A 26028-nucleotide genomic window follows, 5' to 3' on the forward strand; every position below is an offset into this window, starting at 1 on the left:
TCCGTATTCACAAGCATCTTGTGTTCACTGGAAGAGTGGTGAGAGAATTAGACAGAATGGGGTTGACTGACAGGAAGCTTTCAAATCCTTGAGTGGCCTTGAACTCCTGACTTCCTGACACTGAGTTGAGTGTGTTATCCGATGAGGTAAACTGACACACGAGGATCCAGGCTCTGTGTAAACTCCAGGATGCAGCGCAGGTCCATTAGAATCCAAACAGAAACTGTCCAGTATAAACATTGACTTGTGTGGTGATAAGTGGATGTGCTGGGACAGCCTTACCGTAACACCTGGTGCCTGATATCCTCCAGCCTGGTTTGCAGGTACATGCCAGATACCCGGAGCGGTCTGTGCTACACACTGCGTTTACGTCACAACTCAGGTTGTGGCAGAGGCTCGGCACTGTAAGATGAAGGAGACACAGGAATATCAGTGTGAGAGCACAGTAAAGGGCTGGGTGGGGATATGGATCTGCCCTGAGTCAGGGTAAAACTTTCTCTTACCCCTTCCAATACAAACACACTTTCATTAATTCAAGACTCCATGTCATCAAAATCTACGATGGGGATAATTATGATGTTTGGTTGATGTTATAAAGTGACAGTATTGTTTCAGTAACGCATTATAATTTGCATCTTTGAACTAAAATGTTGGGGGTGTTTTACTGCAGTATAATTACACCTGGAAGATTTATGTCCGATATCAATAACAGTACATGCCCTGCCCCTGAGGCTGGGAGGCTAGGGTAAACAACCACTGACAAAACGTGCCAAGAAAATTGTTCAGGGTGAGGCACCAGCAGACAATGAGCCAAGCACCTGCCTTCAGGTAGAGAACACACAAATGAAATGAGAAATTAAGTAATAAAATGTGGGAACTATTTTAACATTATCCCCTCGGCTCTCAACAAGAATAATCTCTGGGTAGATTATTTAACTGGCAATTATGTGCCGTGTCCTGTAGATGGGACGTGACATGTGAACACAATCTAATCAGTTCGAAACTGCCTTATTTAACAATATTGTTCCAATGTTTGGCCCCGATTCTCAGCCTTTCTTTGATAGGGATTGGATTCAGAGTGCAGAATTAAGTAAAACTCACCCATTTCATAATAAATTTTGAACCTTGTGTTCGGCACATTTGGACCAGAGTGGAAATGGACCCAGGCACCGGTGCAATTGGAGAGGTGAAAGTTGGTGACGTTCAAGTGTTTCTGGGTGATTGTGAAACGCTCGTGTCGATCGGGATCTGTTCCACAGCCAAAGGAGATGTAATCATCCTGGGATTCCACAGATAGTGACTCCACCCTGAATCGCATTCCTGTGTGTGAATGAAAAATAGACCCGGGTTAGTGGAAGTCCCATTTCTGTAGAGCAGGGGTGGGCAAACTACGGCCCGCGGGCCGCATGCGGCCCGCCAAAGGTATTTCTGCGGCCCACCAAGTCATTAAAAAAAAAAAAAAAATTTTTTTTAAATTTTTATTTAAAGTTAATGGGGGGAGGGCTGTTGGGTTACTTACTGGTATAGGGTGGATACGTTGACTTGAGTAGGGTGATCATTGCTCGACACAACGTCGAGGGCTGAAGGGCCTGTTCTGTGCTGTACTGTTCTATGTTCTATATGAGGCGCCCAGAATTATAACCGGGTGAAGTAATTATTTTACTTAATATACTATGCGGCCCTTTGTGAATTGTGAATTTCTGAATGTGGCCCTTGCATGGAAAAGTTTGCCCACCCCTGCTGTAGAGTGTCTGCGTTTCATTCATTGCTTCAGAGATGGGAAAGATACTGTGCATAATCCTGTTCCCCTCATGTTTTCGGAGACTAACTTGGTCCCATGATAGTTATCATTGGCGGGATTCGGCGTCCCGCCAGGCCCGTTTGATGGCGCGACGCGCTCCCACCTGCAGAGATAATCCGCCCCGGCAGCTGGCCAATGGGGTTTCCCACTGTGACCACCCCCACGCTGTTGGGAAATCTGCAGGCTTGAGTGCACTGCCGGAGAAGAATCTCGCCGATGGAGAGTCCCTTCCCATGTCTTTGAGTCAGAAGTTTGCGTGTTCAAGTCTCACCCCAGATACAAACACGTTATCTAGATTGCTGCAAAACAACAATTTACATTTACAGAGCTAATAATAAGCAAGTTATGATCCTGAGCCCCATGAGGAGATATTCGGTCAGATGATGTAACATTTCTCATGGCACTGTTTCACTCTACCCAGGTCCACTGCCCCACCTTATCCCCTAACCCCACCTAACATGCACATCTTTGCACGCTAAGGAAAGATTGAACATGGCCAATTCATCTAACCTGCACATCTTCGGACTGTGGAAGAAACCAGAGCACCCAGAGGAAACCCACGCAGACAGGGAAAGAACCTGAAAAGTCCACAAAGACAGTCACCCGAGGTTGGAATCCTGGCGCTGTGAGGCAGCAGTGCTAACCATTGTGCTGCCGTGCCAGCCCTTGCTCTGTGCATATCTGCCACATTTCCACCATTAAAACAATTGCTGGCCACCTTCAAGGATCGCCAAGGAACTCCAGAGAATCATTTTCATTCCAGATCTATAGGGGCTGGTTTAGCTCACTGAGCTAAATCACTGGCGTTTAAAGCAGACCAAGCAGGCCAGCAGCACGGTTCAATTCCCGTACCAGCCTCCCGGGACAGGCGCCGGAATGTGGCGACTAGGGGCTTTTCACAGTAACTTCATTGAAGCCTACTCATGACAATAAGCGATTTTCATTTCATTTAATCTCAGCGTTTTTATTTTCTCTACCAGAGTACCTGACTGCTGGGTGGGATCCTTAGTAGTGGTGATGCTTATTTACAATATGGCTGAAGGAGACAGCCTGGGTGGATCAGATGTCTCCCTCTGTCTGTCTCGTCGTACATTCCTATGTAAGTAACGCCTTTCACATTCTCAGTCTGCCTACAGAGTGTCACCAATGATGAAGCTCCTACCAATATCAACGCGATTAATGGTGGATAATCTTCTGTTTTCAATTGCGTTTTCGGACAGTGTTGATGGATCATAGTGAGGGCATTAAGAATCGACTGCTTGGTATGTGACTGGAGTCACGTGCAGGCCAGGACAGGCTGAATGGAAAAGATCCCGTGCGAATATTTCAAAGAAACGCATAGCAGTAATATCCTGGATATCACTAATCCCTTATCAACACCACTAAATCAGATTACCTAGTCTTTTATGTCATTCCTCCTTGTGGGATCTTGCTGTGCACTAGTTGTTTGCTGCGTTTCCTATAGTCCACCAGTGACTGTAAATCAAAAGGATGCCATCAACTCTAACAACATTTAGGATTATCTGGAGATGATGATAGGTGCTACTTAAATGTAATTTCTTGGAAGGCTTTCTGCAGGGATGTTGAAGTGGTGCAAGGAAAAGAATTGAGCCTTACAAAGTCACCTCATATCTTGCATCAATCGCAGAGATGTAAACAATGTTTGAATGTTTTCCTTTCTCCCGCGAGGTTACTCTGCGCCAAGGCATGGGCAGGAGCTGAAACTGGTTTCCTGTGACACCAGGTTAAAGTCCAACATGTTTGTTTCAAACACTAGCTTTCGGAGCACTGCTCCTTCCTCAGGTGAGCAGTGCTCCGAAAGCTCGTGTTTGAAACAAACCTGTTGGACTTTAACCTGGTGTTGTAAGACTTCTTACTGTGCTCACCCCAGTCCAACGCCGGCATCTCCACATGTAGAGAATGGATAATCCTGCATTGGCAGAAATACCACACTGAGCCCACCGATGTTACGATGATAATCCGACCCTGGAAAACCATCAGGGTCAGGCCAGGTTTCCATCTTCCACCCATCCAGCTCTCATTCCTGATGGAGCTAAATTTGAGTTGTTGATCCTCCGAAGTAGATCCAGATTGAAAGATTCATCCCTTGGCTGATCCTCTGAGAAAGGCAGAGGATTAACAATGAGGGGGCCTTTGTTCTCCCATTTCCCTCAAGCTGGACTGACAACAACAGCGCTCCCAGGACACAGTGTGACTGTACTCAAACTGGGGAAACCACACAAGTATAGTGGTTTCTGGAGAGCAGAGGGTTGTGGTGTTTCTGATACCATTAATCACAGATTTTTGTGAAGATTGACCTGCCAAGTGACCTTTAACTGCAGCACACAAACAATGGAACGGACAGGTTGTCATCTTATCAAACCTCTTGGAATATAATTGAAGTAGAGTTTGACCACTCCGGGTCGGATTGAGAACCAGCTCACACTTTTCCCTCCCAAGATGCTGCCGCCTGGTGAATGGATGGTGCAGCAGTTCAATGTCTCTACTTTCACCTTTGGGAATGGGGTTTGCCATTACCTTTATATTGTCGAGTGGAGTTAGACAGCTGAGCCATGTTGAAGAACCAGTACATGTCTGCGCTGTTCAGGTACAGACTCGGGAAGTTATTGGACATGATAAAACCAGAAACACAGGGACAGGGATTCCCCGAAAGAGCCGGCTGATTCGCTGTTCCTGGTATAATTTCTGGTGGGCAAAAGCAACCTGTAAACAGAGAAAGAAAACATAAAGTGGTTCAGAAAACACTGACCCTTTGTAATAGTCCTAGCTGCTCTCTCCTATATTCTACTGCAGTGATTTACCCTTCACCAAAACAACGATTTCCCCAGGAGCCAGATCACAAGCACATTGATGAAAAACGCAAGTAGACAGCAGTTCATGTGATTTTACCCAAAAAACTAACATTCCGTGAACTCTAATTTCCTCAAATAATACAGGGGGCCTGTCAGGCCAGAGCGGAGGGGCAGTGAAGAGGGGTATACACACACACACACACACACACACACACACAGGCTAAGCTGAGTATATTTTGAATTCATTCAGGGGATGTGGGCGACACAAGATGGACCATCATTTATTGTCCATCCCAAATGACCCTTGAACTGAATGTACTTCAGAGAGAATTTAAGAGTCAACCACATTGCTGTGGGTCTGGAGTCACATAGGCCAGTCCAGTTGGAGAGAAGACTCCTTTCCATGAAAGGGTGTCAGTGAACCTGATGGGTCTTTAGAACAATCAACAATGGTTTCATGGTCACCATTCGACTTCTACTTCCAGGTTTTTTTATGGAATTTAAATGCCATGGTGGTAATTGAACCCAGGTCCGCAGAGCATTACCTGGGTCTCTGGATTAATAATCCAGTGACAATTCCACTATGCTACCTCTTCCAGATGTACGTTGTCCACGGGTATTGAGTGAACTCGTGGAGTTTTTACAACAATCCAACAGCATCATGGTCACTTTGAGTTATCCTGATTTTATTCTTTAGAAACTTTTCCCTGAATTCAACTAATCTTCAATCTGCCATGGTAGATCTGAATACCGAGTTTCTGATTTACTCGTCTATTAACAGAACCAACACAGGACCCATTGCTCCTTATGAGCCCTGTGACTAACAGTCTTTTTCAATAACCTTCTAATCAATGGGAGTTCATTCCTGTCTTTTCTACCAACAGTGCAGAAGTAGGTCGCTCGACCCGTCAAATCTGTCCTGACTCTCCGAAAGAGCACTCTACCTCGGCCTACTACCCCGCAACCCCACCTACCCTGCACATCTTTTGCAGTGTCAGTTACCTGTACAGTTCCTTCCATCTCCGGTATGTCCAGCCTTACACACACATTGGAAAGAGCCGGGGCTGTTGAAACAGGAGGCTGAGCTGTGACAGTCGTGGCTTCCACTTTGACATTCATTCACATCTGAAGTTGAGCAAAAAGGAAGAGTTCACTGGAGGATCCCCAGATTTGTAAATCTTAAAGTTTCTGCATACATCCAGATTTAGGCTTGAAGCACATGACTCTTCTAAATGATGAGGGCTTAATTAATGGCGCCTCTGCCATTCTCGCCGGCCAGGTACTCCACAAGCCCAATAGTGGTGGTGGCCCTCAGGGTGTGCGAACAGTGGTGTCAGCACATGGCACTGGAGGGGGCATCAGTGCGGGCACCGTTATGTGGCAACCAGCGGTTTGCTCCGGGAGGGCTGGATGGGGGTTTTGGGGTTTGCAGTGGGCGGGGATTGAGCGGTTTGGGGATTTGTTCATAGACGGAAATTTTCCCTGTTTGGAAGACTTGGAGGAGGAGTTTGAGCTGCCGGTGGGAATGGGTTTTGTTACTTGCAGGTGAAGGACTTTGTGCGGAGGCAGGTATCGACCTTTCCGCACCTATCACCCCTGGGACTACAGGATAAGGGAGTGTAGAAAGTGGGCTTCGGGGAGGGGAAGGTATCGGAAATCTACAAAGAGCTGATGGACTTGGGGGAAGCCCAATGGGGAAGGTGAAGCAGAATTGGGAGGAAGAGTTGGGTTGGGAGTTGGAGGCTCGGCTATGGGATGACGCGAGGCGAGTCAATGTGTCCTCGTTGTGTACCAGGCTTAGCCTTATACAGTTTAAGTTGGTCCACAGGGCACAGATGACCATGGCGCGGGTGAGCAGATTTTCTGAAGGGGTGGAGAATAAGAACACAAGAACTAGGAGCAGGAGTAGGCCATCTGGCCCCTCGAGCCTGCTCCGCCATTCAATGAGTTCATGGCTGAGTTCCTCCTAAACTCAGTCCTAAATCTACTTCCCCTTATTTTGAGGCTACGCCCCCTAGTTCTGCTTTCACCCACCAGTGGAAACAACCTGCCCTCCTATCTATTCCCTTCATAATTTTATATGTTTCTGTAAGATCCACCCCCCCCCCCCCCCCCCCCCACCCCCCCCCTGCATCCATCTAAATTCCAACGAGTACAGTCCCAGTCTACTCAACCTCTCCTCGTAATTCAATCCTTCAGCTCTGGGATTAACCTAGTGAATCTCCTCTGCACACTCTCCAGTGCCAGCACACTGGGCTAAATCGCTGGCTTTTAAATCAGACGAAGCAGGCCAGCAGCCTTGTTCGATTCCCGTACCAGCCTCCCCGGACAGGCGCCGGAATGTGGCGACTAGGGGCTTTTCACAGTAACTTCATTGAAGCCTACTCGTGACAATAAGCAATTTTCATTTTTTATTTCATTTCCTTTCTCAGGTAAGGAGACCAAAACTGACCAATCCCTTTTGCTGTTATTCCTACCAAAATGGGTAACCTCACATTTGTCACCATCTGCCAGATCCTAGCCCATTCACAAACTATCCAAATCCCTCTGCAGACTTCCGGTATCATAGAACATAGAACAGTACAGCACAGAACAGGCCCTTCGGCCCTCAATGTTGTGCCGAGCCATGATCACCCTACTCAAACCCACGTATCCACCCTATACCCGTAACCCAACAACCCCCCCTTAACCTTACTTTTATTAGCACACTACGGGCAATTTAGCATGGCCAATCCACCTAACCCGCACATCTTTGGACTGTGGGAGGAAACCGGAGCACCCGGAGGAAACCCACGCACACAGGGGGAGGACGTGCAGACTCCACACAGACAGTGACCCAGCCGGGAATCGAACCTGGGAGCCTGGAGCTGTGAAGCATTTATGCTAACCACCATGCTATCCTCTGCACTTTTTGCTTTACCACTCATCTTAGTGTCGTTTGCAAACTTGGACACATTGCACTTGGTCCCCAACTCCAAATCATCTATGTAAATTGTGAACAATAGGTGTGGGTAGTGTTCAGGGGTTCCCGTGAATCACGTCCATATGCTTTGGGCATGACCGTAGCTTGTGGATTCTGGAAGTCGGGTTGCTGCATCATGTCGGAGGTACTGAAGGTAAGTGTGGTCCCGAATCCAGAGGTGGCGAGAGAGGCTGATGTCTTGGCCTTTGCTTCCCTAGTAGCCCGGAGACGGATCTTGCTAGCATAGAGGGACTCTGAACCCCCGAAGTCGGGGGTGTGGGTTCGTGACATGGCTGGGATCTCAGACTTGAGAAGATTAAGTTTGCCCTGAGGGGCTCGATGCTAAGGTTTGCCCAGAGGTGGCAGCCGTTTATCGACTTCTTTGGAATGGACTAAGCTGTCAGCATGGGAGGTTGGGTGCGGTAAGGGTATGTTGGTGGGGGGTTGTTGTTGGAATGTTGTTCATGCAAGCCATGTTGGCTGGGTTTTGTTTTTCTTGGTGTATGGTTGTTTATTCTGTCACAGTTTGTAACATTGATGCCTCGATAAAAATTTTTCAAAAAAATAAATGATAAAATGATTCCCTCTGTTGGTTCAATGGGTAAAGGCCCCAAGTGGTGTGACACTGAACCTCACAACACAAAATCTCCAGTGCTATATGGAAGCAGTAACTTCAGTTCATTCCCCAATGGGTTCAATGATTCCCATCACACACCTGTACAGACAGATCCATTCCAGGTGTAGCCAGTCACACAGGAGCATCTGAAGCTTCCGTCCTGCTGGGTACAGGAGGCATTGGGTCCACACGGATTGTTCACACACACGTCAATAACTGCAGATAGGAAACAAATGGTTTGTTTCAAATAAAATCACATAGGGGCATAGTAGAATTTCATCTCTGTAATAGTGGGGCAGCAAAAGTATATCCATAAACATTAAGTATCTTCAAAGTGGAGATGTTGATAATTATAGCAGGGGAACAGGAACCTTCTGCCTTTTAGATATATTGGGCTTTTCACCTCTTCACCATGAGGTTGGTGGAACACCTACACTTTTCTTTGTGCTATTTTGATGAACTGCTTACTGTCCCTGTCAAGGTTGCAACTTCTACTCGGTAACAGGAGATGACTGTGGTGACCTACCAGGGCTAGATTTAAGACTGATTAAATTGGATGTTGTAAATTAAAGAACTGGGCATTTTACAATAATTCTGCTGTCAAACCTCAAGCAGACTGCTGGAACTCAGACTTGACAAGAGTCAAATACACAACCAGCAGACACGCTGCCAGAATATGTTTGGACCAGCCTCGTCAATGACCCATCAAGGAGATCATTGCACCCTATTGATATGCACAGGTCTGTTGTCAGTAGCCCAGATTGGGCCAGACCTTCTGTCGCCCAGAGTTTCTGTTGTTACCTTATATGGGAACAGGTTATGTGCAGCCCACAGCACCAGAGATGGGACACTTGGAGCGGGCTCAGGTCTCCTGTCAAGTGGTCATTAGGTGCTGAGACCTCCTCCCGAGGTATCATTGGCAGAAGGCCAGAAGAATTTGCAAAAGGGTGCGAAGGAAGGGGGATAAAAACAGGCACCCAAGGCACATCACGATCAAAGACTCGACGTGGGAGGCGACCTTGACGAGGCAAGAGAAGACCAGACAAGACCAGACAAGGAAGGAAGGATGGAAGGGACTGCCAGCGAAAACCTGAGGGAGGCCGTGATTGAATCCATAGCTCTATAAAACCAGCTTTGTGGGTAGTGTACACTGATCTTCACGGCGCTGAGGTCCCAGGTTCAATCCCGGATTTGGGTCACTGTCCGTGTGGAGTTTGCACATTCTCCCCGTGTCTGCGTGGGTTTCGCCCCCACAACCCAAAAATGTGCAGAGTAGGTGGATTGGCCCCGTAATTGGAAAAAAATAATTGTGTAATCTAAATCTATAAACAAAAAATAAAGTATACACTGATCTTGGGCACCCCCAGAGTATATTTTGTGGGTCGTTTACGGGTCAATTGCGTTAAATAAATATCATTGAAATTGAATTTGTGTTTGTAGTTTATTTTCCTCGTTATTAAAGATAACTAGGTAAAGCTCTGAGTAAGTAAACGGTTGAAAGTATCTGAGGTTTTACACTGACAACACGACACAGGGACAGATGTCAGCGTTTGTACTCCTCCCTCCATGTTATTGTTCAGAATGTTAGAATTTCCCCCTTCCAATGTCCCAGCTGGTTCAGGCAGTGAGTAGTCCTGATCAAGGTGACTGAAACATCCTCTCAGAGATTGCGATTTTCAACAAACTGAATAACTAAAATGGAAATGCTATATGGAAGCAGTAACTTCAGTTCATTCCCCAATGGGTTCAATGATTCCCATCACACACCTGTACAGCCAGATCCATTCCAGGTGTAGCCAGTCACACAGGAGCATCTGAAGCTTCCGTCCTGCTGGGTACAGGAGGCATTGGGTCCACACGGATTGTTCACACACACGTCAATAACTGCAGATAGAAAATGAATAGTTTGTTTTGAACAATTCATAAAGGTTTGCAGTACAATGGCATCAATGTAATAGCGGACTGGCAAAATTATCTCCATAAACATTAAATATTTTTAAAGTAGAGATGTTGATAATGACAGCAGGAGCACAGGAACCTTCTGCCGTTTGGATATATTGGGCAGTTTTCACCTCTTCACCATACGATTTGTGGAATACTCACTTTTCTTTGTGCTATTTTCATGATCTGCTTACTGTCCCTGTCAAGGTTGCAATTTCTACTCAGCAACAGAAGGCGACACATGGACATATTTCAGCATTAGAAAACCTCCCACCATGTTATGGTTCAGAATGTTATAATTCCCCCTTCTAAATGTCCCAGCTGGTTCCGGCAGTGAGTAGTCCTGTGAAACATCATTTCAGAGATTGCTACTTTCGACAAAATGATTAATGAAATGGAAATGGGGATATTAGTTGCTGGGTTCATTCATTGTCAGTTACCTGAACAATTCCTCCCATCACCAGTATGTCCAGCCTTACACACACATTGGAAAGAGCCGGGGCTGTTGAAACAGGAGGCTGAGCTGTGACAGTCGTGGCTTCCACTTTGACAAAAATTCACATCTGAAGTTGGGAAGAAAGAAAGAGTTCATTGGAGGATTTGTCAATCAGAAACTTTCTAGATGCACCGAGATTCAGGCTTTGAGCAAATGATTCTTTTTTTGTTTATAAATTTAGAGTACTCATTTATTTTTTTCCAGTTAAGGGCCGTTTTATCATGGCCAAACCGCATATCTGCACATCTTTGGGAGTGAGACCCACGCAGACACAGGGAGAATGTGCAAACTCCACACAGAGAGTGACCCGGGGCCAGGATCGAACCAGAGTCCTCAGCGCCCTGAGGCAGCAGTGCTAACCACTGCACCACAATGCCACCCTGACTACATGATTCTCATAAATATTGAACTAACCCTCTCTATTCGTTCAATGGGTAAAGACCCCATGTGGTGTAACACTGTACCTCACAACACACCGTCTCCAGTCCTATATGGAAGAGGTAGCTTCAGTTCATTCCCCAATGGGTTCAATGATTCTCATCACACACCTGTACAGACAGATCCATTCCAGGTGTAGCCAGTCACACAGGAGCATCTGAAGCTTCCGTCCTGCTGGGTACAGGAGGCATTGGTTCCACACGGATTGTTCACACACACGTCAATAACTGCAGATAGGAAACAAATAGTTTGTTTTGAAGAAATCATAAAGATGCTCAGTAGAGTTTCATCTCTGTTATAATGGGTTGGCAAACTTACATCCCATCAAGATTAAGTAGCTATAAAGTGGAGATGTTGATAATTATAGCAGGAGAACAAGAACCTTCTGCTGTTTGGATCTATTAGGCTGTTTTCACCTCTTCACCATGAGGTTTGTGGAGCACACACGTTTCTTTGTACGATTCTAATGATCTGTTTATTGTTCCTGTCAAGGTCGCAAGTTCTACTCAGTAACAGAAGACGATAGTGGTGACCTACCAGGGCCTGTCTTGAAGGCCCATGAAATTGGATGTCATAAATTCAAGAATTGGGCATTTTAAAATCATACTTTGGTCAAACCTCAGTAGGCTGTTGGAATCAAGACGTAACCAATGCCAAATATACAACCAACAGACAAGCTGCCAGAACATGTGTGGACCGGCCCTGTCAATCATAAGTACATAAGAACGAGGAGCAGGAGTAGGCCACCTCGCCCCTCGAGCCTGCTCCGCCATTTAATGAGATCATGGCTGATCTTTTGTGGACTCTGCTCCACTTTCCGGCCCGAACACCATAACCCTTAATCCCTTAATTCTTCAAAAAACTATCTATCTTTATCTTAAAAACATTCAATGAAAGAGCCTCAACTGCTTCACAGGGCAAAGAATTCCATAGATTCACAACCCTTTGGGTGAAGAAGTTCCTCCGAAGCTCAGTCGTAAATCTACTTCCCCTTATTTTGAGGCTATGACCCCTAGTTCTGCTTTAACCTGTCAGTGGAAACAACCTGCCCGCATCTATCCTATCTATTCCCTTCATAATTTTATATGTTTCTATAAGACCCCCCGCATCCTTCTAAATTCCAACGAGTACAGTCCCAATCTACTCCACCTCTCCTCATAATCCAACCCCTTCAGCTCTGGGATTAATTTAGTGAATCTCGGTCTTCCGGTTGCGGCTATGACCAGCTAAGTCGCACATTTGGCAGCTCCTGCGACAAAGGTGTTTAAGGGCCGATTGGAGGGCCCCGACGGTACTGTAAAGACGAATCCCGGTGGGGGAAGGCTCCCTGAGGAGAGTGAGACCAACTTTATGGTCGGTACTCGGAGTGGGGCGACAAAAAAAGCGGCAGCAGCTCCCCAAAAAAAAGCGGGGGAAGAGGACCAAAATGGCGGCCGGTGGCGCACTAGAAGATTGGAGAAAATGGGCGGAGGAGCAGCAGGCCGCTCTCCTCCGGTGTTTTACGGAGCTGAAAGTGGAACTCTTAGAGTCCATGAACGCGACGACCACAAGGCTGATGGGGGCCCAGGCGACCCAAGAGGCGTCGATAAGAGAGCTGCAGCAGGAGATGGCGGTGAGGGAGGAGGAAGCCACGGTCCTCGTGGGAAAGGTGGAGGTGCACGAGGCACTCCACCTGAAATGGCAGAGCCGCTTTGAGGAGCTGGACACGCGAATGAGGCGGAAGAACTTGAGGATCCTGGGCCTAGCAGAAGGCCTGGAGGGGCCTGATCTCCCGAAATATGTAGCGGAGATGCTGAGCTCCCTGATGGGAGAGGGGGCCGGTCCATCGCCCCTGGAGCTGGAAGAAGCGTATCGGGTCATGGCTAGGCGGCCTAGGGCAAACGAGCCCCCGAGGGCGGTGCTGGTGCGGTTCCAGCGTCTCTGCGATCGGGAGAAAGTGCTGAGGTGGGCCAAGAGGGAGAAAAGCAGCAAATGGGAGAATTCGACGGTGCGGATATATCAGGACTGGAGTGCGGAGGTGGCAAAGCGGCGGGCCCGGTTTAACCGGACGAAGGCGGTGCTGCACGCAAAAAGGATCAAGTTTGGAATGCTGCAGCCAGCGCGCTTGTGGGTCACCTACAAGGACCAGCACCATTACTTTGAGACCCCAGAGGAGGCATGGACTTTTGTTCGGGAGGAAAAGCTGGACCCGAACTAGAACTTGGGAACGCCGGCGGTCGAGGCCGCCCGAGTACCCTTGACTGATCAAATGGCCCATGTCTTTCTTAGGCCAGGTCGGAACTTGGTTAAAGTTGATGGATCGTTTGGTTTCTTTGAAACTTGTGTTATGGGGGGTTTCTTTGTTCCTTTTTGTGTGTCTCTTCCCGTTGCCAACTTCCCTTAATTATTGTTGTTGTAGGGGGGGCTTTTTTACTGTTTTTTGATCTGTTCTTTAAGGGTTATGGTTACTGTTCTGTTCGATGGAGGGTGATGGTTAAGTACGTTATTATTGGGTAGTTATTTAGTTATTTAGTTATGCAGGCATAGTTATGTATTTATGTATTTATTTGCGATTTGTTATTTATATTGTTATATTGTTAAGTTGGGGAGGCGGGACGGGGGGGGAGCAAGTTGGTTATGCGTGTTTTCTTTTTCTCTTTTTTCTTCCTCTCGTTTTAAGGGGGCTTTTTTATCGGCGTGGATGGGGACGGGGGTGGAATTGAAGATGGCGGGGTAGGGTGTGGCCGGGCGAAAGCGCGGGCTTTCCCCTGTTTCCCGCGCGCGGGACGGGGGAAGGGGGAGGAGAGAAGAGTGGGGTGTGGCCAGCAATGGCGGCTTTTCCCGCGCTGAAGCGGGGTCAGAGAGGGATGGCAAGGGGGGGGGGGAGGCCCCTCCCCCCCCACATCGGGAGGAGTCGGAGTGTGGCAGGGGCAGCCGGGTCAGCGAAAACCAGCTGACTCTCGGGAGTACGATGGTGGATACACTGCGGCTAGGAGGGGTCCTAGCCAGGGGGGGGGGTTAGGGGGGGATACCGGGTTGCTGCTGGAAAGGCCGAGGATGGGAAGGGAAGAACGGGAGGAGAGAGGGGGGGGGGCCATCGCCATGGGGAACGGGTCAGAAGGGGAGGGTCGACCCGGGGCGAACAGGGGACAGGACATGGCTAATAGACAGGGGAAAGGGACGGGTCGCTCCGCGACCCGGTTGATTACTTGGAATGTGAGGGGGCTGAACGGACCGGTCAAGAGATCAAGGGTTTTTTCACACCTAAAGGGACTGCAGGCGGATGTGGCAATGTTGCAGGAGACTCACTTGAGAGTAGTAGACCAGGTGCGCCTGAGAAGGGGGTGGGTGGGACAGGTGTTCCACTCAGGCTTGGACGCAAAGAACCGGGGGGTGGAGATTTTGGTGGGAAAGAGGGTGTCGTTCGTGGCGGCGCAGGTGGTAGCAGATAAGGAGGGTAGGTACGTGATGGTGAAGGGTAGGCTGCAGGGAGAGAATGTGGTGCTGGTAAATGTATATGCCCCGAATTGGGATGACGCGGGTTTTATGAGGCGCCTGTTGGGCCTCATTCCGGGTCTGGAGGCAGGAGGCCTGATCATGGGGGGGGACGTCAACACAGTGCTCGACCCTGGGCTGGACAGATCGAGTTCCAGGACGAATAGGAGGCCGGCAGCGGCACAGGTGCTAAGGGGGTTCATGGAGCAGATGGGAGGGGTAGACCCTTGGAGATTTGGCAGGCCAAGGGCGAGGGAGTATTCTTTTTTCTCCCACGTCCACAGGGTGTACTCCAGAATAGACTTTTTTGTACTGAGCAGGGGGCTGATTTCGAGAGTGCAGGACACGGAGTACTCGGCCATTGTGATTTCGGACCATGCACCACACTGGGTAGAGGTAGAACTGGGGGAAGCACGGGACCAGCGCCCGTTGTGGCGCCTGGATGTGGGGCTGCTGGCGGACGATGAGGTGTGCGGAAGGGTCCGGAAGGGCATTGAGAGATATCTGGGCACGAACGACACGGGCGAGGTGAAGGTGGGGGTAGTCTGGGAGGCCCTGAAAGCAGTGATCAGAGGAGAGCTGATCTCCATAAGGGCACACAGAGAAAGGAAGGAGAGGCAGGAGAGGGAGAGACTGCTGGGGGAACTTATAGAAGTGGACAGGAGATATGCGGAGACACCAGAGGAGGGGCTGTTGAGGGAGCGGCGCAGTTTACAGGCCCAGTTTGACCTACTGACCACTAGGAAGGCGGAGACGCAATGGAGAAGGGCACAGGGCGCGGTCTATGAGTACGGGGAAAAGGCGAGCAGGATGCTAGCACACCAGCTGCGCAAGCGAGATGCAGCCAGAGAGATTGGGGGAGTGAGAGAGAAGGGAGGGAACGTAGTGCAGAAGGGGCAAGAGGTGAACGGGGTCTTCAGGGATTTCTACAGGGAATTGTACCGGTCTGAGCCGCCCAGGAGGAGGGGGGGAATGGAGAACTTCCTCGAAACATTGAGGTTCCCAAAGGTCCAGGAGGAACGGGTGGAGGGGCTGGGGGCGCCGATAGAGCTGCAGGAACTAGTTAAAGGGATAGGCCAGATGCAGGCGGGGAAGGCGCCGGGGCCGGATGGGTTCCCGGTGGAATTTTATAAGAAGTATGTGGACTTGGTGGGTCCAGTGCTGGTGCGAGCCTTCAATGAGGCGCGAGAGGGGGGGGGCTCTGCCCCCGACAATGTCACAGGCCCTGATCTCCTTGATCCTGAAGCGGGACAAAGACCCTGTACAGTGCGGGTCCTACAGGCCTATCTCCCTCTTGAATGTAGATGCCAAACTGTTGGCAAAGGTCCTGGCAACCAGAATAGAGGATTGTGTGCCAGGGGTAATCCATGAGGACCAGACGGGTTTCGTAAAGGGACGACAACTTAACACAAATGTCCGGAGACTGTTGAATGTAATTATGATGCCAGCAGTGGAGGGGGAGGCTGAGATAGTGGTAGCACTGGATGCGGAGAAGGCATTCGATAGGGTGGAGTGGGAATACCTGTGGGAGACGCTGGAACGGTTTGGGTTTGGGGAGGGATTTATCAAGTGGGTGAAGCTGCTGTATTCGGCCCCGATGGCGAGTGTGGTTACAAACGGGAGGAGGTCGGAGTATTTTGGGCTCCATCGAGGTACCAGGCAGGGATGCCCCCTATCCCCCTTACTATTTGCATTAGCGATCGAACCGTTGGCGATGGCACTGAGGGGTTCAGGGGGGTGGAGAGGACTGACAAGGGGAGGGGAGCAACATCGGGTATCACTCTATGCGGATGATTTGTTGTTATATGTGGCAGACCCAGAAGGGGGAATGCCGGAGGTAATGGAAATACTAGCGGAGTTTGGGGACTTTTCGGGATATAAATTAAATGTGGGTAAAAGTGAGGTCTTTGTGATACACCCGGGAGAGCAGGGGGAGGGAATTGGGCGGCTCCCCTTTAAGAGAGCAGTAAAGAGCTTCAGGTACTTGGGGGTGCAGGTGGCAAGGAACTGGGGGACCCTCCACAAGCTGAACTTTTCAAGGCTGGTGGAGCAGATGGAGGAGGAGTTCAAGAGGTGGGACATGGTACCGCTGTCGCTAGCAGGGAGGGTGCAGTCAGTCAAAATGACGGTCCTCCCGAGGTTCTTGTTTCTGTTCCAGTGCTTGCCCATCTTCCTCCCCAGGGCCTTCTTCAAGAAGGTAACTAGCAGCATTATGGGCTATGTGTGGGCACATGGCACCCCTAGAGTGAGAAGGATTTTCTTGGAATGGAGTAGGGACAGTGGAGGATTAGCGCTACCCAATCTTTCCGGATACTACTGGGCGGCGAACGCATCGATGGTGCGCAAGTGGGTGATGGAGGGGGAGGGGGCAGCTTGGAAACGTATGGAGAGGGCGTCGTGCGGCAATACAAGCCTGGGGGCACTAGTAACGGCACCATGGCCGCTCCCCCCCACAAGGTATACCACGAGTCCGATAGTGGCGGCCACCCTTAAAATCTGGGGGCAGTGGAGGCGACACAGGGGGGAAGTGGGGGGTCTGATGGCGGCGCCACTGAGAGGGAACCACAGATTTGTCCCGGGGAACACTGGCGGGGGATTCCAGAGCTGGCACAGGGCGGGCATCAGGCAACTGAGGGACATGTTCATAGAGGGGAGGTTTGCGAGCCTGGGAGAGCTGGAGGAGAAATTTGAGCTCCCCCCGGGGAACACGTTTAGATACCTGCAGGTGAAGGCATTTGCCAGACGACAGGTGGAAGGATTTCCCTTGCTTCCCGATAGAGGGGCGAGTGATAGGGTGCTGTCAGGGGTCTGGGTCGGAGAAGGGAAGGTCTCGGACATCTACAAAATAATGCAGGAGATGGAGGAGGTACCGATAGAGGAGCTGAAAGACAAGTGGGAAGCGGAGCTGGGAGAGCAGATAGAAGATGGGACATGGGCGGATGCCCTAGAGAGGGTCAATTCGTCGTCGTCGTGCGCAAGGTTGGGCCTCATCCAATTTAAGGTGCTGCACAGAGCCCATATGACGGGGACTAGGATGAGTCGGTTCTTCGGGGGTGAGGACAGGTGTGTTAGGTGTTCGGGAAGCCCTGCGAACCATGTACATATGTTCTGGATGTGTCCGGCACTGGAAGAGTTCTGGGAGGGGGTGGCGGGGACGGTATCGAGAGTGGTGGGAACCAGGGTCAAACCAGGGTGGGGGCTAGCGATTTTTGGGGTTGGGGTGGAGCCAGGAGTACAGGAGGCAAGGGAGGCCGGATTATTGGCCTTTGCGTCCTTGGTAGCTCGGAGAAGGATCTTGATTCAGTGGAGGGACGCAAGGCCACCAAGTGTTAACACCTGGTTAAACGAAATGGCAAGCTTCATCCAATTGGAAAGAATCAAATTCGCCCTGAGAGGGTCGGTACAGGGGTTCTTCCGGCGGTGGCAGCCCTTCCTTGACTTTCTGGATCAGAGATAGGAACTGGAGGCCGAAACAGCAGCAACCTGGGGAGAGAGGGGGGGGGGGGAAGGGAGGGGGGGGGGATAGCAACGAAGGGAGCACGTCAGCGGGGGGTCGCAGGCAATGACTGCCCGAGGCCATCGGCAGAAAGGGAAAAACGGTTTGGTTGCTAGACTGATAGCGCGGGGGGGGGGGGGGGGGGGGGGGGGGGGAGGGAGGGTGGGGGGGTGCGCGCGGGGGAGGGCGTGGGGAGGATTTTCCAGGGGGATTTGTTGTGTTATAGTTTAAAATGTAGTAGGGGTAAATGTTTGTATCGAAAAATTTCAATAAAAATTATTTAAAAAAAAAAAAAAAAATTTAGTGAATCTCCTCTGCACACCCTCCAGCGCCAGTATGTCCTTGCTCAGTTAAGGAGACCAAAACTGATCACAATACTCCAGGTGTGGCCTCACAAACACCTTATACAATTGCAGCATACCCTCCCTCGTCTTAAATTCCATCCCTCTAGCAATGAAGGAGAAAACTCCATTTCCCTTTGTAATCACTTGTTGCACCTGTAAACCAACTTTTTGCAACTTATGCGCTAGCACACCCAGGTCTCTCTGCACAGCAGCATGTTTTAATATTTTATCATTTAAATAATAATCCCTTTTGCTGTTATTCCTACCAAAATGGATAATCTCACCTTTGTCAACAATGTATTCCATCTGCCAGACCCCAGCCCATTCACTTAACCTATCCAAATCCCTCTGCAGACCACCAGTATCCTCTGCACTTTTTGCTTTACCATCCACCTCAGTGTCGTCCACAAACATGGACACATTGCACTCGGTTCCCAACCAAATCATCTGTGGAAATTGTGAGGCTCAACACTGATCCCTGAGGGACACCACTAGCTACTGATTGGCAACCAGAGAAACACCCATTAATCCCCACTCTTTGCTTTCTATTAATTAACCAATCCTCTATCCATACTTTACCCTTAATGCCATGCGACTTTATCTTGTGCACCAACCTTTTGTGTTGCACCTTGTCAAAAGCTTTCTGGAAATCCAGATATACCACATCCATTGGCTCCCCGTTATCTACCGCACTGGTAATGTCCTCAGAGACCAGCAGACCAAACCTGACAAGCAAGGAAGGAAGCAAGTGTAGGCGAGAACCACCTTCGTAAAGATGGACCAGAGTAATGTAGTGATCGTATCCATAGCCCTACCAAGCCATCTTTGCGGGTAATATACACTGATCTTGGATACCTCTAGAGTATACCTTGTGGGTAACTTATGGGTTAATTGTGTTAAATAAATATTGTTGAATGTGAATTTGTGGTTTTCTCTCCTCGATATTAATGACACTGAGGTAAGCCTTTGCGTGAGTAAACCGTTCAATAGTATCAGAGGCTTTACAGGTCGAAACGACACAGTTCAGCATTTGAACCCCTCCTCCATGTTATGGATCAGAATTTTTATTTAAATACATTTAGATTACCTAATTTTTTTTCGCCAATTAAGGGGCAATTTAGCATGGCCAGTCCACCTACACTGCACATCTTTGGGTTGTGGAGGTGAAACCCACACAGAAACAGGGACAATGTGCAAACGCCACGCAGACAGTGACTTAGTGCCGGGATCGAACCAGGGTCCTTAGCATAGCAGGCAGCAATGCTACCCACTGCGCCATGGTGCTGCCCCATTATGGTTCAGAATGGCAGAATTTATCCCTTCTAATATCCCAGCTGGCTCAAGCAGTACAAAGATGAGACATCCTGACCAAGGTGACTGAAACATCCTCTCAGAGATTGCTATTTTCTACAAAATTAATACCAAAAATGGAAATGGGAATATCTTTTGCCGGGATGATTCAGTGTCAGTTACCTGTACAACTCCTCCCATCTCCGTTATGTCCAGCCTTACACACACATTGGAAAGAGCCGGGGCTGTTGAAACAGGAGGCTGAGCTGTGACAGTCGTGGCTTCCACTTTGACATTCATTCACATCTGAAGTTGAGAAGAAAGGAAGAGTTCATTGGAGGATCCCCAGATTTGTCAATCTGAAACTTTCCACACAAACCCAGGTTTAGGCTTTGACCTCATGACTCTCAGAAACGATGAACTGATCCTTTCTGTGGGTTTAATGGGTAAAGGCCCCAAGTGGTGTGACACTGAACCTCACAACACAAATTCTCCAGTCCAAATGAAAGCAGTAACTTCAGTTCATTCCCCAATGGGTTCAATGATTCCCATCACACACCTGTACAGACAGATCCATTCCAGGTGTAGCCAGTCACACAGGAGCATCTGAAGCTTCCGTCCTGCTGGGTACAGGAGGCATTGGGTCCACACGGATTGTTCACACACACGTCAATAACTGCAGATTGGAAATAAATGATTTGTTTGGAGGAATCATAAAGGTTTGCAGTACAATGTCATCAATGTAATAGCGGGCTGGCAAAATTATATCCATAAACATTAAATATTTTTAAAGTTGAGATGTTGATAATTATAGCAGGGGAACAGGTACCTTTGCCATTTCGATATTTTGAGCAGTTTTCACCCCTTCACCATGAGATTGGTGGAACACTCACTTTACTTGATGATCTGGTTATTTTTCCTGTCAAGGTTGCAACTTCCACTCAGTAACAGAAACATTTCAGTATTTGAACATCTCCCTCCATGTTATGGTTCAGAATGTTATAATTTCCCCAGTCCAATGTCCCAGCTGGTTCAGGCAGCGAGTAGATGAGACATCCTGACCAAGGTGACTGAAACATCCTCTCAGAGATTGCTCTTTTCTACAAAATCAATCCCCAAAATGGAAATGGGATGATTTATTTCGAAATGATTCAGTGTAAGTTACCTGAACAATTCCTCCCATCTCCAGTATGTCCAGCCTTACACACACATTGGAAAGAGCCGGGGCTGTTGAAACAGGAGGCTGAGCTGTGACAGTCATGGCTTCCACTTTGACATTCATTCACATCTGAAGTTAAGAAGAAAGGAAGTGTTCACTGGAGGATCTACAGCTTTGTCAATCTCAACATACACCCAGATATTAGAGTTGCTCATTGTACAAATAAACAAATTCGTGGCTGATTCTGGACAGAATAAACCCTGGAATTCACTGGCAAAAGGTTGGAAGAGAAAATTCAAACACAGAGAAAGAATATATGATTGATTTGTGGCCATGGCAACCATACAACTTGTTCCAGATGCCTTTACCAGAGTCAATCATTTCAATCTTCGCAGGAGAGAATATCACATCAAATTTGACATTGTGTCTTATAAGCGACAATAAGATACATGACGAAACATTTCAAAGAGGTCAGCCTAACAAGGGTCAAGTTGGAGCATTGAGAGGTGAAGTAGGAGGATAGACCCATAGAATTCCTGCAGTGCTGAAGGAGGCCATCAGGCCCATCATCTGCAGTGACTCTCAGAAAGAACACTCTACCTCGGCCAACAACCCTAAACCCCACCTAGAAACAAGGTTTTCATTGGACTATTTTCAGGTTTGTCAATCTTAAACTTTCTCCACAAAACCAGGTTTAGGCTTTGACCACTTGATTTTTTATAAATGATGAACTGATTCCCTCTGTTGGTTGAATGGGTAAAGGCCCCAACTGGTGTAACACTGAACCTCAACACAAATTCTCCAGTCCTATATGGAAGCAGTAACTTCAGTTCATTCCCCAATGGGTTCAATGATTCCCATCACACACCTGTACAGACAGATCCATTCCAGGTGTAGCCAGTCACACAGGAGCATCTGAAGCTTCCATCCTGCTGGGTACAGGAGGCATTGGGTCCACATGGATTGTTCACACACACGTCAATAACTGCAGATAAAAAATGAATAGTTTGTTTTGAACAATTCATGAAGGTTTGCAGTACAATGGCATCAATGTAATAGCGGACTGGCAAAATTATCTCCATAAACATTAAATATTTTTAAAGTAGAGATGTTGATAATGACAGCAGGAGCACAGGAACCTTCTGCCGTTTGGATATATTGGGCAGTTTTCACCTCTGCATCATACGATTTGTGGAATACTCACTTTTCTTTGTGCTATTTTGATGATCTGCTTACTGTCCCTGTCAAGGTTGCAATTTCTACTCAGCAACAGAAGGCGACACATGGACACATTTCAGCGTTAGAAAACCTCCCACCATGTTATGGTTCAGAATGTTATAATTCCCCCCTTCTAAATGTCCCAGCTGGTTCCGGCAGTGAGTAGTCCTGTGAAACATCATTTCAGAGATTGCTACTTTCGACAAAATGATTAATGAAATGGAAATGGGGATATTAGTTGCTGGGATCATTCATTGTCAGTTACCTGAACAATTCCTCCCATCTCCAGTATGTCCAGCCTTACACACACATTGGAAAGAGCCGGGGCTGTTGAAACAGGAGGCTGAGCTGTGACAGTCGAGGCTTCCACTTTGACATTCATTCACATCTGAAGTTGGGAAGAAAGAAAGAGTTCATTGGAGGATTTGTCAATCAGAAACTTTCTAGATGCACCGAGATTCAGGCTTTGAGCAAATGATTCTTTTTTTGTTTATAAATTTAGAGTACTCATTTATTTTTTTCCAGTTAAGAGCCGTTTTATCATGGCCAAACCGCATATCTGCACATCTTTGGGTTGTGGGAGTGAGACCCACGCAGACACAGGGAGAATGTGCAAACTCCACACAGAGAGTGACCCGGGGCCAGGATCGAACCAGAGTCCTCAGCGCCCTGAGGCAGCAGTGCTAACCACTGCACCATAATGCCACCCTGACTACATGATTCTCATAAATAATGAACTAACCCTCTCTATTCGTTCAATGGGTAAAGACCCCATGTGGTGTAACACTGTACCTCACAACACACCGTCTCCAGTCCTATATGGAAGAGGTAGCTTCAGTTCATTCCCCAATGGGTTCAATGATTCTCATCACACACCTGTACAGACAGATCCATTCCAGATGTAGCCAGTCACACAGGAGCATCTGAAGCTTCCGTCCTGCTGGGTACAGGAGGCATTGGTTCCACATGGATTGTTCACACACACGTCAATAACTGCAGATAGGAAACAAATAGTTTGTTTTGAAGAAATCATAAAGATGCTCAGTAGAGTTTCATCTCTGTTATAATGGGTTGGCAAACTTACATCCCATCAAGATTAAGTAGCTATAAAGTGTAGATGTTGATAATTATAGCAGGAGAACAAGAACCTTCTGCTGTTTGGATCTATTAGGCTGTTTTCACCTCTTCACCATGAGGTTTGTGGAGCACACACGTTTCTTTGTACGATTCTGATGATCTGTTTATTGTTCCTGTCAAGGTCGCAAGTTCTACTCAGTAACAGAAGACGATAGTGGTGACCTACCAGGGCCTGTCTTGAAGGCCCATGAAATTGGATGTCATAAATTCAAGAATTGGGCATTTTAAAATCATACTTTGGTCAAACCTCAGTAGGATGTTAGAACCAAGACGTAACCAATGCCAAATATACAACCAACAGACAAGCTGCCAGAACATGTGTGGACCTGCCCTGTCAATCATAAGTACATAAGAACTAGGAGCAGGAGTAGGCCACCTCGCCCCTCGAGCCTGCTCCGCCATTTAATGAGATCATGGCTGATCTTTTGTGGACTCTGCTCCACTTTCCGGCACGAACACCATAACCCTTAATCCCTTTATTCTTCAAAAACTATCTATCTTTATCTTAAAAATATTCAATGAAAGAGCCTCAACTGCTTCACAGGGCAAAGAATTCCATAGATTCACAACCCTTTGGGTGAAGAAGTTCCTCCGAAGCTCAGTCGTAAATCTACTTCCCCTTATTTTGAGGCTATGACCCCTAGTTCTGCTTTAACCTGTCAGTGGAAACAACCTGCCCGCATCTATCCTATCTATTCCCTTCATAATTTTATATGTTTCTATAAGACCCCCCGCATCCTTCTAAATTCCAACGAGTACAGTCCCAATCTACTCCACCTCTCCTCATAATCCAACCCCTTCAGCTCTGGAATTAATTTAGTGAATCTCCTCTGCACACCCTCCAGCGCCAGTATGTCCTTGCTCAGTTAAGGAGACCAAAACTGATCACAATACTCCAGGTGTGGCCTCACTAACACCTTATACAATTGCAGCATAACCTCCCTAGTCTTAAATTCCATCCCTCTAGCAATGAAGGACAAAACTCCATTTCCCTTTGTAATCACTTGTTGCACCTGTAAACCAACTTTTTGCAACTTATGCGCTAGCACACCCAGGCCTCTCTGCACAGCAGCATGTTTTAATATTTTATCATTTAAATAATAATCCCTTTTGCTGTTATTCCTACCAAAATGGATAACCTCACCTTTGTCAACATTGTATTCCATCTGCCAGACCCCAGCCCATTCACTTAACCTATCCAAATCCCTCTGCAGACCACCAGTATCCTCTGCACTTTTTGCTTTACCATCCACCTCAGTGTCGTCCACAAACATGGACACATTGCACTCGGTTCCCAACCAAATCATCTGTGGAAATTGTGAGGCTCAACACTGATCCCTGAGGGACACCACGAGCTACTGATTGCCAACCAGAGAAACACCCATTAACCCCCACTCTTTGCTTTCTATTAATTAACCAATCCTCTATCCATACTTTACCCTTAATGCCATGCGACTTTATCTTGTGCACCAACCTTTTGTGTTGCACCTTGTCAAAAGCTTTCTGGAAATCCAGATATACCACATCCATTGGCTCCCCGTTATCTACCGCACTGGTAATGTCCTCAGAGACCAGCAGACCAGACCTGACAAGCAAGGAAGGAAGCAAGTGTAGGCGAGAACCACCTTCGTGAAAATGGACCAGAGTAATGTAGTGATCGTATCCATAGCCCTACCAAACCATCTTTGCGGGTAATATACACTGATCTTGGGTACCTCTAGAGTATACCTTGTGGGTAACTTATGGGTTAATTGTGTTAAATAAATATTGCTAAATGTGAATTTGTGGTTTTCTCTCCTCGATATTAATGACACTGAGGTAAGCCTTTGCGTGAGTAAACCGTTCGATAGTATCAGAGGTTTTACAGGTATAAACGACACAGTTCAGCATTTGAACCCCTCCTCCATGTTATGGATCAGAATTTTTATTTAAATAAATTTAGATTACCTAATTTTTTTTCGCCAATTAAGGGGCAATTTAGCATGGCCAATCCACCTACACTGCACATCTTTGGGTTGTGGAGGTGAAACCCACACAGAAACAGGGACAATGTGCAAATGCCACGCAGACAGTGACTTAGTGCCGGGATCGAACCAGGGTCCTTAGCATAGCAGGCAGCAATGCTACCCACTGCGCCATGGTGCTGCCCCATTATGGTTCAGAATGGCAGAATTTATCCCTTCTAATATCCCAGCTAGCTCAAGCAGTACAAAGATGAGACATCCTGACCAAGGTGACTGAAACATCCTCTCAGAGATTGCTATTTTCTGCAAAATGAATACCAAAAATGGAAATGGGAATATCTTTTGCCGGGATGATTCAGTGTCAGTTACCTGTACAACTCCTCCCATCTCCGGTATGTCCAGCCTTACACACACATTGGAAAGAGCCGGGGCTGTTGAAACAGGAGGCTGAGCTGTGACAGTCGTGGCTTCCACTTTGACATTCATTCACATCTGAAGTTGAGAAGAAAGCAAGAGTTCATTGGAGGATCCCCAGATTTGTCAATCTGAAACTTTCTACACAACAGATCCATTCCAGGTGTAGCCAGTCACACAGGAGCATCTGAAGCTTCCGTCCTGCTGGGTACAGGAGGCATTGGGTCCACACGGATTGTTCACACACACGTCAATAACTGCAGATTGGAAATAAATGATTTGTTTGGAGGAATCATAAAGGTTTGCAGTACAATGTCATCAATGTAATAGCGGGCTGGCAAAATTATATCCATAAACATTAAATATTTTTAAAGTTGAGATGTTGATAATTATAGCAGGGGAACAGGTACCTTCTGCCATTTCGATATTTTGAGCAATTTTCACCCCTTCACCATGAGATTGGTG

At 47.7% G+C, this 26028-nt stretch overlaps 1 protein-coding gene across 1 annotated transcript; it reads right to left on the reverse strand.

The window, feature by feature from the left end:
• Nucleotides 1–205: 205 nt before the first annotated feature.
• On the reverse strand, nucleotides 206–24492 carry LOC119954768 (neurogenic locus Notch protein-like). The gene is made up of 11 exons (XM_038780309.1): nucleotides 24432–24492; nucleotides 22925–23041; nucleotides 21699–21815; nucleotides 20837–20959; nucleotides 20231–20347; nucleotides 11178–11294; nucleotides 9960–10076; nucleotides 5617–5739; nucleotides 4340–4525; nucleotides 1102–1320; nucleotides 206–402 (listed from the first exon to the last, which is right to left on the reverse strand). The coding sequence occupies exons 1-11, from the start codon at nucleotides 24490–24492 to the stop codon at nucleotides 206–208; spliced, it is 1494 nt and encodes a 497-aa protein (XP_038636237.1).
• Nucleotides 24493–26028: the final 1536 nt, after the last annotated feature.

This window comes from Scyliorhinus canicula, chromosome 20 (assembly GCF_902713615.1).
Source record: "Scyliorhinus canicula chromosome 20, sScyCan1.1, whole genome shotgun sequence".
In the NCBI taxonomy this organism is placed as follows: domain Eukaryota; kingdom Metazoa; phylum Chordata; class Chondrichthyes; order Carcharhiniformes; family Scyliorhinidae; genus Scyliorhinus; species Scyliorhinus canicula.

Coding starts and splice junctions, on each gene's coding strand:
- LOC119954768 (XM_038780309.1), bottom strand. CDS start 24,492: ATGATTTGGTTGGGAACCGAGTGCAATGTGTCCATGTTTGTGGACGAC. Junction 20,960..21,698: donor GAATGGATCTGTCTGTACAG/GTGTGTGATGGG, acceptor TCTTAACTTCAG/ATGTGAATGAATGTCAAAGT. Junction 11,295..20,230: donor GAATGGATCTGTCTGTACAG/GTGTGTGATGGG, acceptor TCCTATCTGCAG/TTATTGACGTGTGTGTGAAC.